Below are 15,000 nucleotides of genomic sequence, written 5' to 3' on the forward strand. Positions count from 1 at the left end.
CAGATTTAAAAACTTGCACTGGGGTCGTTTTGTTCGACTAAATTCTTGAAGTCGGTGCCCCAGCATGGCCGTAGTCCAATGACTGGAACAAGTAAAAGATAAAAGATATTTATCTATCTACCACACATGCTTAAAGAAACTTGTACACACGGGCGCAGGAGTGGCTGTGTGGTAAGTAGCTTGCTTCGCAACCACATGGTTCCGGGTTCAGTCCTATTGCATGACACTTTGGGCAAGTGTCTTCTACTATAGCCTCGAGGCGACCAAAGACTTGTGAGTAGATTTGGTAGACGGAAACTGAAAGAAGCCCGTCGTATATATATATATATGTGTGTGTGTGCGTATGTCTGGGTGTCTGTGTTTGTCCTCCCACCATCGCTTGACAACCGATGTTGGTGTGTTTACATATCCGTAACTTAGCGGTTCGGCAAAAGACACCGATAGAATAAAGACTAGGCTTACAAAGAATAAGTCCTGGGGTCGATTACTTTGACGAAAAGGCGATGCTCCAGCATGGCCGCAGCCAAATGACTGAGACAAGTAAAAGAACGAAGGAACATATTGTCAACACCATCATCTGCTTTCCATGCTGGCATGGGTTGGACGATTCGACACGCTCTAGTGAGCCAGAGGTCTGCATCAAGCTCGTCCGTTCTGATATGGTTTCTATGGCTGGATGCTTTAACTAATGCCAACCACTTTATAGAATGGATTGCGTACTTTTTGTGTGGCACCGACACTAGTGAAGTTGCCAAGTACTTTGCAAGTCAAAGAAAGAGAAGATAGACGTCCCTCAACTGATTGGGGTTGTGGTGGAAAGGGAGATGTTGAGAGGTTAAAGTATGAGAGAGAGAGAGAGGGGGGGGCAAGGGTGCTTTGCTATAGATGAAATACATGGTTACCCTGCATTATATACGGGTGGATGAGAGTAGCTGGGAAGGCGGCAAAGTTGGTGGAGACCAAGATGTCAGAGTATGTAGTCAAGATAGGAGATGGTGAGTATAAGGGAAAATATGGAGATAGAATGAGGAAGGGTGGGAGGATGGGTTTATTAGAGAGAGTAAGAGGAAAGTGGGAGAGGGGAGAAGGAGGGGGTAGGGGTGATTGTAGTTGAATGAAAACAAGAGCCGAAGGTGTTGTTGAGGGTAAATATCCGAATGCAAAGTGGCGAAGATGAAAGAAATAGAAGTTGAAGAAAGAGGAGGTGATAAATGGGAGTAGAGGGAAGGGAGGGAGGTGAACAGCAGAATAAATAAACCTGTAAATAGACCAAAAGACAGGGAGATGATGTGGGGGTGGGAGTGGAAGAGAGAGATGTGTGCGTGCACGGCTGTGTAGTTAAGAAGTTCGCTTCCACTGTGGTTTGAGTTTCACCCCCACCCCGCTTGATACATTGAGCAAGTATCTTGGTCGACCAAGGTATTTTTTACGAATGGATTTGGTCGACGGAAATTGTATATGCATGAGTGTGTTTATGTCGCTTTGTCGTGACGTTGCGCGTTAATAGTAAACAAATGTCACCGTCATACATACGGTGTCGTTCGTTTGTGATCTTGAGGGAAAATCCTGCCCAGCTATTCTGCTATTCGTGTTCGAAGGACCAGAGGAATATTTATCTTATTTGGAAACAGGTGAGGGTTGACGTAGAAAATCTGCCTCAACGAATTTCGTCTAATCCATGCAAGCATGGGAAAGAGGACGTTAAAATGATGAAGTGAATGAAGATAGGATGATGATGAATGTACGAATATGTAAGTTTGACTTACCTAGACCATAGATTATGTCAGATGATGATACGTGCTTCTGCCAAATTTTAGTATTAAGGAATTGGTGTATACTGGCACCGATTGCCATTTGGTGTCCGGTAACGAACATTACTCCGACCGCATCGATGAGATCTTGGATGTTCTGTGGCATTGTATCTGCTAAACAGCCCAGTCGCGAACCGAAGAGAACATAACCGACAGCTGAATGATAAAGAATCAGAAACCAGTTTTAAAAAGCTTGAAAATTCGGAATTGGATTGAGAAAATCAGTATTTTAAGTCGAGTTAAATATAAAATTCAGATTTGAACTACTTACATTCTGTGGCCCATTTGTAAAGTTCGTTTTGTAACAAGTCGACTGTATTGTCTTCTTTTCGGATTTTACGTATTCTTGTTAACAAATCTAACGCTACGCTATTTAACTGGTCTGTATAACATGTGACTGCTTGAGGCCGCATCAATCGTGGGGCGATAGCACTGCGGTATTTGTACCACTTGTGATCTGCTCTGTCAAAACAAATATATATACTTGAGATATTGAAGAAGTGTTTCGAAGATAGAATTCTGTTGTAGAATTCCTTTAACGGAAACGGAAGTGTTTTCAGAGTTTAAACTTAATACAAAAAAATGAATCTTTCTCACTCTCAATACATGCTGTTAAACATGAACGGAAGTTAACAAACCAAACAACAATTATAATCTAAAATGTAAGAGGGGCAGGCGTGGCTGTGTGGTCAGTGAAGTTTACTTCCCAGCCAGGTGGTCCAGGATTTATTGGAACAGGTAATTTATTCTTTTACTTCTTTCAGTCATTTGATTGCGGCCATGCTGGAGCATAGCCTTATTCTTCGTAAAATAGTACTTGTTCTATCGGTCGTCTTTACCGAACCGCTAAGTTACAGGGACGTAAACACACCAACATCGATTGTCAAACGATGGCGGGGGGAGAAACACAAACACACATCTATCTATCTATCTATCTATCTATCTATCTATCTATCTATCTATCTATCTATCTATCTATCTATCTATCTATCTATCTATATCTATCTATATCTATCTATCTATCTATCTATCTATATATGTATCAAATGAAATAAAATGAAAAACAGGACAGATATAGATAGATAGATAGTTTCCGTCTACCAAATCCACTCACAAGGCTTTGGTCAGCCCGGGGCTATAGTAGAAGACACTTGCCCAAGGTGCCACGCAGTGGAGTCATGTGGTTGGGAAGCGAGCTTCTTACCACACAGCCACTCCTGCGTTTTGTTTTTTTGTTTCATTTTCTTTCCTTGTAATCCTCCTCATCACTGAACGCCCATCTCCTATAGTCAGGACAGATTGACGGGATCCTACGGGTGCGAAGATTTGCATTGTGCTCCGATGTTTGTTTGGGCAACATTTCTATGGCCGTGTGCCCCCCTTCCTAACTAACGTTACCCACTTAACAGTATGTATTGAGTGCTCTTATCGTGGTATCAACACTAATGGTATGATCATGCAACTCGCAGAACTAAGCCAACCCGCTTCTGACTGAGTGGGGCCACGGTAGAGAGAAAGGCTACGAGGTGGGAGGCTAAGATATGAGAGAAAAGCCCAGGACACAACTGATCTCTACTCGTAAAAGAGAAGCTGGGAAGTGACTAGGGTGAAGGTGGAAAGAGAACTAAAATAATGATGATGAAGTGAGAAGAGAGACGCAAAGGATATTAGGTAAGAAGAAACAAGGGAAAAGAATGTGTGGATGGGTAGAGAAGGAGGGTCAGGGAATGACATGTGTAATATTTTTATTAATTACTCCCCCCCCCACCAAAAGTTATGACTCCACAGGAGTGGCTGTGTGGTAAGTAGCTTGCTAACCAACCACATGGTTCCGGGTTCAGTCCCACTGCGTGGCATCTTGGGCAAGTGTCTTCTGCTATAGCCTCGGGCCGACCAAAGCCTTGTGAGTGGATTTGGTAGACGGAAACTGAAAGAAGCCTGTCGTATATATGTATATGTATGTGTGTGTATATGTTTGTGTGTCTGTGTTTGTCCCTCTAGCATTGCTTGACAACCGATGCTGGTGTGTTTACGTCCCCGTAACTTAGCGGTTCGGCAAAAGAGACTGATAGAATAAGTACTGAGTTTACAAAGAATAAGTCCCAGGGTCGATTTGCTCGACTAAAGGCGGTGCTCCAGCATGGCCGCAGTCAAATGACTGAAACAAGTAAAAGAGTAAAATAGTAAAGAGTACTCCAAAATAAAAAAAAGCGCATTCGATAAGGTCAAAATGGTGCGTTGAAAGTGGAAGGATTTGATTGGTTAAAATTACAAAAATTATTTAATCATCGAACGTTTGTAACTTTTTTTTATTAGTGATTTCTCAAAAAAAACAAAAAAACAAAACAAAACAAAACAAAAACAGTTGTGACTTTAGTAATTGGCATGAAAAGTAACATGGGTGTAGAACTGTTTAAAAATATTAGAAGTAGCAAACGACGGCGAGCTGGCAGAATCGTTAGCACGTCGGGCGAAATGCTTAGCGGTATTTCGGCTGCCGTTACGTTCTGAGTTCAAATTCCGCCGAGGTCGACATTGCCTTTCATTCTTTCGGGATCGATAAATTAAGTACCGGTTACGCATTGGGGTCGATGTAACCGACTTAAACCCTTTGTCTGTCCTTGTTTGTCCCCGCTATGTTTAGCCCCCTGTGAGCAATAAAGAAATAAATATTAGAAGTAGCATATCAAACCGAAAAGATTTGGTCTACGATCCAAGTACAGGAACGTCTGCCGAATAGAACCGACAAGGTTTTGGTCGACATGAAGCTACAAGCAGTGGAAGGAACTTGAAACTAAGTAGGTATAAAATAATTTTTTTAGCAACACAACCTGGATGGCGTCTATCGTAGGATGGTCGTGAATCTAAGAAGACAAGATGTCCAAATTTGCCCTTTTAATTTACTCAGTTTTGGGGGACCTGCAACGCTGACAGGTGTTGTTATTCCACTAAAAGGAGAAAGAATTCTCCAGCTCGTATCTCATATTAGCTTCTAGATTTTCGGTAATCCAGCATTGAAAATAGATCCAAATTAAATTTAAGAACCTCTGCCAGACTTGTTTAGAACACTGTGTGTGTGTGTGAGGGTTGGTGGAAAGGCAACTCCCGAGAAAAAACAGTTTAATTAATAAACAAGTGTTGATTATATCCAGCTGAAGAGAAATTTGTTGAGAATTGTATATAGACACACCCTTTGGGAAGAAATTAATAGCGGTGTGTCGATAGCTTTACGGCATCGATGCCTAACAGTCCAGAACTCAAGGAAGGGAAAAAAAACAAAAACAAAAAACAAAAAAGAAAACTTCGTTCGTTGAAATTTTATTTCCATTTATTCATGATAACACTAAGGTACAAAAATATATTTATACACACACGTGTGTGTATATATATATATATACATATATATTTATACACACACGTGTATATATATATATATATATTTCCTTCTTTCCTGAGCGTCCAATAATACTATATTTGTTCCACGTCCTCGCGTTGCTGTGTTTTTCTGTTTCTTGTTGATTTTTTTATTGATTATATATATACTATTATATATATATATATAATATATATATATATATATATATATATATATTTCATTCAGAGAAATCAGTGATCCGATTAAATCTCAGATCATCAGCGCTACTCAACAGTAGAATATTTGGGATGCACACACACACACGTAATAGAAAATTACCATTATAATAATAATAATAATAAAATCATAATAATAATAATAATAATAATAATGATAATTTCAAATTTTGCCTCAAGGGCAGCCATTTTGGAAGAGGGGATAAGTCGATTACATCGACCCTAGTGTTTCATTGGTACTAAATTAATCGACCCCGAAAGGATGAAAGGTAAAGTGGAGCTCGGCGGAATTTGAACTCAGAACGTTAGCGGCAGACGAAATGCCGCTAAGCATTTCGCCCGGCGTGCTAACGATTCTGCCAGCTCGCTACCTTAATCATAATAATAATGATAATGACGATGATGATGATGATGATGATAATAATAATAATAATAATAATAATAATAATAATACTGCTAATAATAATAATAATTCTTACTTACGCCGTCATTAAACCCGTTTCTTTCTTTCTTAATTCTTTATAAAGCACCCAGCTCTGATACGGTGGCCGATTCGGATGTTTTCCCTCGTTTCGCATGAATTCTTCCACTAAGTCTGGGTCTGCGAGGCCTACGTTGATATGCGGGCCAAAGTTTAACCTGAACATCCGGCCGTATTTTTCGTGGAATTTTAACTTTTGACAAAAAAAAAAAAGAAGAAGAAAAAGAAAAATATAAATAAGTGAACTTGACTTGAGTCGAGTGACTAAAGAAAACAGTGTATGGCTATAATTCGATCCCTCATTCTATAAGGTGACCCACGCTTCAATAGCAAACAGGTTGTACCGTTCATATACATGGTGGGAACATATACATACATACATACATACATACATACATACATACATACATACATACATACATATATGTATGTATATCACCGTGACCGACCAGGCTATCAGATGTTGCTACAAATCGCTGGTCACAATGCGCTTCGCATTGTTTTAGCCTTCAAATGACGCCATCCCGCTGGCTAAGCAAGCAGGCCAACAAGAAACAGTGAGAGAAAGTTGTGGCGAAAGAGTACGGCAGGGATCGCCACCACCCCCTGCCGGAGCCTTAGGTGTTTTCGTTCAATAAACACTCACATCGCCTGGTCTGGGAATCGAAACCGCGTGTCCGCTGCCCTAACCACTGGGCCATTGCGCCTCCACATACACACACACACACACACAACACACACACACACACACACACATATATATATATATATAATTTAAATAATAATAAAAGGGTAAAATTAATTAATTAATTAATTAATTAATCAATTAATTAATTAATATTTTTACCAAATAGTTCGGTACGTTAAAATAACCTTCTAAGATAAAACAATACAAATATTCTATAATTATAAACATAATTATAATCAGGGGTCTGCTAATTCGATGCTGCGTGGCGAGGCAATTAGCTGACCCATGATTATAATTATGTTTTTAATTATAAAATTGAGCCCTAAAGCTTCATCAAGTTGTTTGATTCTTACCACTATGGACTCTCTAATGAAGCTCTGGGGCTCAGTTTATTTTCCAACTTCTGTTCATGCTGGACTCCCAAAGTTCTTTTGGAAGCACTCCGTCGGTTACGACGACGAGGGTTCCGGTTGATTCGAATCAACGGAACAGCCTGCTCGTGAAATTAACGTGTAAGTGGCTGAGCACTCCACAGACACGTGTACCCTTAACGTAGTTCTCGGGGAGTTTCAGCGTGACACAGAGAGTGACAAGGCCGGTTCTTTGAAATACAGGTACAACAGAAACAGGAAGTAAGAGTGAGGGAAAGTTGTGGTGAAAGAGTACAGCAGGGATCACCACCATCCCCTGCCGGAGCCTCGTGGAGCTTTTTAAGTGTTTTCGCTCAATAAACACTCACAACGCCCGGTCTGGGAATCGAAACCGCGATCCTATGACCGCGAGTCCGCTGCCCTAACCACTGGGCCATTGCGCCTCCACACAAAGTAGAAACAGCTGTAAGAGTAAAATTCTCTTCTCTCTTTTATTCTTATTTATTTGTTTATTTATCCAAATGATTGTAATTAATAAATAGATCAAACTGATGTTTGCCGATTAGTTATCTTCTCCAGATTCTTCTTTGCTTTATATATGAGTTCATTGTTTAAACCTCGCCAAGATAAATATTTTAACCACCTGATGAATGACTATAACTCGAAAATTTAAAGAAATTAACAGCCATGAAACGATCGTAGTGTTATATTAATTATATTTTTTTTATAATTTTGTTATATATTTAAATAATATAAATTAAATAATCTTATGTATTGGCTTAAGTTTCTCATTGTATGATTTGCCTAATAGTGGTTTTGTCTCTAATTTAATATAATATAATATTTTACTATAAAATTGGATTCAATCCTAAATCTGATTTTTCCTGTAAGTTTGGATTTATTCCTAATATTTATTATATATATATATATATATATATATATAATATATATATATAATATATATATATATATATATATATATATATATATATATATATATATATATATATATATATATATATATATATATATATATATATATATATATATATATATTATATATATATATATATTATATATATATATATAGACCTTCGAAACGCATAGTAGATGAAACCATGGCGATTGAAGAAGGAGAATTTTCCTTGTGTTATTTGTCCTGTACTCTATTTTTTCATCGTTTAAGAAAAATGTCCAGTTCCTTGGTTTTGTGCTTATGTTTTCGTTTCTCATTGTGTTCGACGTTTTTTTTTGTGTCCTGTACCCATATATGCATATATATATACATGTTGAGGTAGGTGCGTACATATATGTATATATATATGCATATGTTTTATTTATTAATTTATATATATATGAATATATATATATAGGTCTCGTAAAACAAATCTTTTTCATTTTATTTCCTTCTTTGTATATATTTTTTCTTCTTTTACTTGTTTCAGTCATTTGACTGCGGCCATGCTGGAGCACCGCCTTTAGTCGAAGATATCAACCCCCGAGACTTATTCTATCGGTCTATTTTGCCGAAACGCTAAATTACAGGAACATAAATACACCAAATATAACATAAATATTGTCAAGCAATAGTTGGGGTGGGGGACAGACACAGACACACAAGCATATACACACACACATCCATATATATATGTCGGGCGTCTTTCAATTTCCATCTACGAAATTCACTCACAAGGTTTTGGTCGGCTCGAGGCTACAGTAGAAGACGTTTGCCCAAGGTACCACGCAGTGGAAATGAACCCGGAACCATGTAGTTGGGAAGCAAGCTTCTTACCACACAGCTACGCCTAGGTATAGGCGAACGATTTCAGTAAGTCGCCCTGTTTTTTACCAGGTTTCGTATCTCACTGAAAATACCGTAGTACACCTGATTATAGCCCTTTAAATGTTCTGCTCAAGTTTCTTCACTTCTAAGCGGGGAATGAAACGCATTGGAAAAAAGATGGCTTAGAACGACGTCTTAAAATGAATCACAACAATAACAACTCGCGCGTGCTTTATAATTGGTACAAGATAAGGCTTATCATGTTCTGCTGAGAAATACTATGGTATAACCAAAAGGGAAATAATCTCAACTGACCGTCATGAAAACAAATTGAGTTAGCAAATTACAACAACGAAATAAAGAAGCTCCATGATTATTTGGGCATAAACAGCTTAAATGAACGGAATACCATCTTGCAGCACTGAACATAAGATTGACTTCGTCTGTTTGGACAAAAGAACCTTTTTTCATACTGCTACTTGCAATCAAACATAGTTATATGAAAATTCTCTGTGTACACACAAACACACACATTGTCAGGTGCTATGATATACCTGAAACCTATGGTAACTTTCAGACCGTCCATAACCAACCATATACTACTACTTTATATATTATGCATGTATATGCTTCTATGTTTTAATTATTATAACTCTCCTGCTAAGCGCTTTGTCCGATGCACCAACGATTCTGATAATAAAGTAGTGAATCGGCCGAAATGTTATGTCCTTGTAGTTTAGTTATGTACGATGACCTGCTGCCTTAATCAGAACCTGTAATTATGAATTTTTGGTGTGTCACTTTTTAAATATAACGATATATAAAAACACACCACTGGAACAAAATAGTCACGTGAAAAACAAACCAAAAAAACCCAACAATGCAAGAAAATTTTGTTTTCAAAATTCGGTACAAGGCCAGCAATATCAGGGGTAAAGTCGATTCCATCGACCCCTGTACTCAGCTGATACTTATCTTATGGACCCTGAAAAGATGAAAAGCAAAGTCAACTCAGCGAATTTGAACTCGGAACGTAAAGACAAACAAAATACTGCTAAGCATTGTGTCCGACGCGTTAACAGTTTGTCAGTTCGCCGCCTTCACAATAAAAGACAATATTCTTTTCTACACTAGGCACAAGGCCCGAACTTTTTGGGGAGGGTGCCAGTTGATTACACCACCCTCAGTACGCAACTGGTACTTAATTTATCGACCCCGAAAGGTAAAGTTGACATCGGCGGAATTAGAGCTCAGAACGTAAAGACAGACGAAATATCGATAAGCATTTCGCCCGGCGTCCTAACGTTTCTGCCAGTTTGCTGCTTTACCATAAAAGACAATATAAAAAATCTTTTATCTTTTACTCGTTCAAGTCGTTGGACTATGGCCATGCTGTAGAAACACCTTCAAAGGGTCGAACAGATTGACTCGGGTATATATTTATATTTTAAGTCGGATTTTAACGGTCTCTGTAGTTATGGGGATTCTAACGGTCTCTATAGCGAAGGTATGGGGTCGTAAACAAACCAACTTCGGTTGTCAAGCGGTGGTGGGGGACAAACACATACGATTAAACACACACACATGCATGTATTTATGTATATGTATATATACACACACACCAAATTCACTTACAAGGTATTGGTTGCCCCGGGGCTTTAGTAGAAGACACTTGCTAACAATACCACAGAGTGGAACTGAACTCGGTGTCACATGGCTTAACCACACAGTCGTACCTATATTTAATAGGTGTACTTAAATATTTAAGATGGCCTGGATCCCCAAAAGCTAAATATTGAATGGGGGTCTCCTTTTAACAAGCCAGGGTCTTTACACACCATAGTCTCTCCGCAATAAGCTTTTTATTGCAAATTAAACATGCGAGGGTATAGGACTACAAAAGAATATATTAAACTTTACAAGACTTCAAAAAACTTCATAAGAGGTGTTGAAAGTGTCATCCTTCATTTTCAGTATATAAGTTGACTCGTCTACACATGTTTGACTGTTGGAGAGTCAGGATGAAAGAAATTCACTGCGGAGAGTATTTTTGAATACCCTGTATTTTCACTGAAGTCACTAATTTTTAAGTGCAAATCCTGCAAGCACTTAAGTGAGGACAGTTTCTTTGATGAGCAATTTGCTATTATTTGAAGACATTTGATGATGATGGTGATGATGATGATGATTCAGTGAGAGCAGGGGGTAGAGAGGGAGTTAGAGAGAGAGAGAGAGAGAGAGAGAGAGAGAGAGAGAGAGAGAGAGTGTGTGTGTGTGTGTGGGGCCTTACCGAGAAGACCCTTTCGCTAATTAGTCATTTAGCAGTCGTCGTAGCAGTTTGTGGAGTAACAAGAGCTGGTCGAAAGCATTTTAGTCGCTGCTTCGTTAGTGAGTTCACCTATAATTTCAGAGGCCCGTATATCGTAATTAAGTCACGCGGTTTGTTGAAAAATAAAAAAAATAAAAATAAAAATATAAAGGAGTAAGACAACAACAACAACAAAAAAAAAGGCAAGAGAACATACATATAAGAATAAAAATAAAAAAAAAACGAACTTTCTTGGTCTTATCAATATAGAAGTGGCAAAGAAGTTTCACTGGGAAGTTGATTAATTAACGGCCAAATATATCTTAATGTTAGTTCGGACAGATGTGTGTGTGTGGTGTGTGTGTGTGTGTGTGTGTATGCGTGCGTATGTGTGTGTGTTGTGACAGTTACTAGAACATCTATTTCTAGTTTTCACTCGCAGTGGCAGGTCGTTATTCCTCACTCTATTTTAGGCCATAAATATTGGTCGGCTGGGTTATCACGAGGTTATCTTTTACAGCTTTGAACAGATTATTTATCTATTATTATTATTATTATTATTATTATTATTATTATTATTATTATTTACTTAATGAACCTATTCTACCTTGTGTTTTGGGAGGGTCATTACGTGATGACGATAATAACACACGCACTGGTTTAATATCACATCTTTATTGTTAGTCAGTTGGTTAAATATCTTACTGAATAACTAACTAATCGATCGTTTGTTTAATGTGTTGGTTAAGCAATTAATCAGTTATTTGTTTGTTTCAGAAACTCGGAAGAGACCTTGCGGAGAAAGGGCAAGTCAATGAGAAGGTCGTGAATAACGACCAAAGTACTTTGCCTAACAAACAACATTTTATCTATCTGTCTGTCTATCTATCTATCTATCTATCTATCTATCTATCTATCTATCTATCTATCTATCTATCTATCTATCTATCTATCTATCCAGGATCTTTTCGCTTTGTCCGGCAGTTTTTTAAAATAATTTCCATGTAACTAAACACTTTTAAACTTCGTATACTGGTAGAATGTGTTTATAAAACATTTTTTTCTCTTGGCTTTCTTGAGAACATTCTGTAGTTTGTAAGATATTTTCTTTAATTTCTGTAATTTCAACCAATCAATGACGTCAATTGAGGCGAAATCATTCTCTCCGTAAACATTTTCTGGCGGTGATATAGGGAATTGTCCCTAGTTTAAGAAACAGATTGGGTTTATTTACATTTCTGAAGAAAAAAAAGATACCCCTCCCCCACCCCTAACCCTAACTCTAACCCTAACCCTAAAACAGATTGAAATGCAATAGATCGATACTAGGGTCATAATTATGGGTGACAATTTCACATGACACCGCTAGAAAAACTGCCGGTCAAAGCGAAAAGATCCTCTATGTATGTATGTATCTGTATGTATGTATGTATGTATGTATGTATGTATCTATCTGTATGTATGTATGTATACATGTATCTATATTTATTTTGCACGAGTGGCTGTGATAGACACAGGAGTGACTGTATGGTAAGTAGTTTGCTTACCAGCCACATGGTTACGGGTTCAGTCCTACTGCGTGGCACCTTGGTCAAGTGTCTTCTACTATACCCTTGGACCGACTAATGCCTTGGTGAGTGGATTTGGTAGACGGAAACTGAAAGAAGCTCGTCGTATATGTATGTATATGTTTGTCTATGACAGTGACGCTTGCTTTTAACCATCATTCGAATTCACGACAAAGTAGCTGTAGCACACACACACACACACCACACACACACACGCACTGTTTCGTTTACGCATAGTGTTGTTAATAACCAGGTGTTATAGCTTAGTATACGTATGCTTTAGAACAAAGCGTCGGTCGAGTACAGAGCAGTAAAAAAAAATTTAAATGCCATAGGAACAAGAAATTAAGTCATGCACTTCATTAGCTTACAGCTATTTCTGCTATAAGATGCAATGTACTCACAGTTATATATTGGGTCATCCCATAAATAATGCGGTTTTTCCAACCGCATAAACTAAAAGTTGGAGGGGGACGGGATAAACTACCTGCATCAACTTGCTATGAAAGCAGGGAGTAATTTTACCTTGTCCTTATTCTTAGTGCAAGTTTTGAAGAGTGCAGTTCGATTTTAACAGTTCGATTTTTTTCAAAGTTATAATGGAAGTGACAAAGGAACATATTCAGCATTTTTGCTTTATGAGTTCAATAAAGGCAACAACGTGCAAGAAATATTAATGCAGTATATGGGGATCGGACAATAAGCATAATGTCAACTGTGGTTCCAGAAATTCCGAACCGGAAGCTACAGCCTAGAAGATGATCCTCGTCCTGAAAGATTTGTAGAGGTCGACGAGGACGTCCTGCAAACTCTGGTGGAACAAAATCCCGTCGTAACTGTTGAGGAACTAGCAGAGAAGCTTGGATTTGGAGATCATTCATCGACACCTGTTTACCATCGGAAAAGTCAGCAAGTTAGATTAGACTCGGAAGGGTTGCTCACAAACCTTCCGAGTCTAAACGCGCGCAGAGAGTGAGTGCTCTTTACTGTCACATCTCACGAATGAACCTTTTTTTGGACCGAATAGTGACTGGTGACGAGAAACGGGTCTCTATAAAAGGGTCAAGCGCCGAAGACAGTGGGTTGGGAAAGGAGAAACACCAGCACCCCAGACTATAGACGGTCTTCGCCCATGTAAGATGTTGTTATCCGTTTGGTGGGATATGAAAGGCGTAGTCCACTTTGAACTTTCAAACCCAAACCAAACGATAACAAAGGAGAGCCACTGTGAACAGTTTGAGCGGCTTAAGTCAGCGCTAGAGGAAAAACGACCATCTTTCGTTTCAAGGTGTTCTATTTGGATAATGTTCGATCACATACAGCGAGGTTGACATTCCAAAGGTTGGAGCAGTTTGAATGGGAAACGATGCCCCCCCCCCACCCAGATGCTCCATCTGATTATCACTTATTCCACAGTCTTCAAAATCATTTGGACGGAAAAAATATGAATTCTGTAGACGAGGTCAAAACAGTATTGGAGGAGTATTTTTGGAAGAGGGGCCTTGCAAGTGTACCAGAATGATGGAAGAGCATTGTAGAAAATGAAGGAGAGTATATTTTAGATTAAAAAGAATTTGCTTATCTTATATTGAAAAATAAAAAAAAAGTATAGAAAAACCGCATTATTTATGGGATGATCCAATGTATATGTGTGTGTGCGTGTTTGTGTGTATGAAAACACGTACACACACTTAAGCCGACATTTTACATTTCGCGGTAATTGGGCCGTTACAATCTGCAACCAACGATTTTAATTTCCATCCATTGCAATGGAAAATAAATAACCTTTACCCGAAACACTTCAAATTCAAAATGAAGTCCACATAACCGCATGTACCTACTTACAGCTCAACAGACAGGGTTCTATGGTGTGGTTAAGACATGGTCATAACACAGAGCGGCCCCGTAACATGGATACGACAATGGCTTAAACACATTGAATTTGACCTTTTAGGCGAAAGTAGTTTCACTTCCATAAAATCTAGATTCCAGTAGATATCTCGGTCGTTACCTCGGACCACCCACATATTCGTTTCAGCCACGAAAAAAATTTCACAAAATTCCTGATTTTGTCTGCTACATTCTTTTACATTCTTCACCATTTTGGTAACTGTCAGTAAGGTGATAGCAGTGTATGATTTATTTATTTATTTTTCTTGAGCCCCAGGACGCGTAAGATCGGTTACTTAGTTTCCATGGTTGATAAGTGACCGTCATCACTGAACGAGACGCCGGTCCGTTACGATGTCCAAAGCCAGTAATTTTGAGAAGAGGGGACAAGTCGATTTGCCCGACCCCTGTAATTGACTGATACTTTATTTTATCAATCGTGAGACGATAGCACTGTAGTACTTGTACCTCTTGTGGACTGCTCTGTCGAAATAAATAAATACAACCCT

At 38.5% G+C, this 15,000-nt stretch overlaps 1 protein-coding gene across 1 annotated transcript in view; it reads right to left on the reverse strand.

Annotated features, from left to right (window-relative positions):
- Positions 1-15,000, reverse strand: part of LOC115209661 (cytochrome P450 27C1) — a 113,995-nt gene that overhangs the window by 28,462 nt on the left and 70,533 nt on the right. The window contains exons 2-4 of the mRNA XM_029778129.2: positions 5,886-6,076; positions 2,083-2,273; positions 1,767-1,967 (exon numbers count right to left, since the gene is read on the reverse strand). Of these exons, the coding sequence (XP_029633989.1) occupies positions 1,767-1,967; positions 2,083-2,273; positions 5,886-6,076 (583 nt within the window). The remainder of the gene's footprint in view (positions 1-1,766; positions 1,968-2,082; positions 2,274-5,885; positions 6,077-15,000) is intronic.

The sequence above is a fragment of the Octopus sinensis genome, linkage group LG3 (genome assembly GCF_006345805.1).
Source record: "Octopus sinensis linkage group LG3, ASM634580v1, whole genome shotgun sequence".
In the NCBI taxonomy this organism is placed as follows: Eukaryota; Metazoa; Mollusca; class Cephalopoda; order Octopoda; family Octopodidae; genus Octopus; species Octopus sinensis.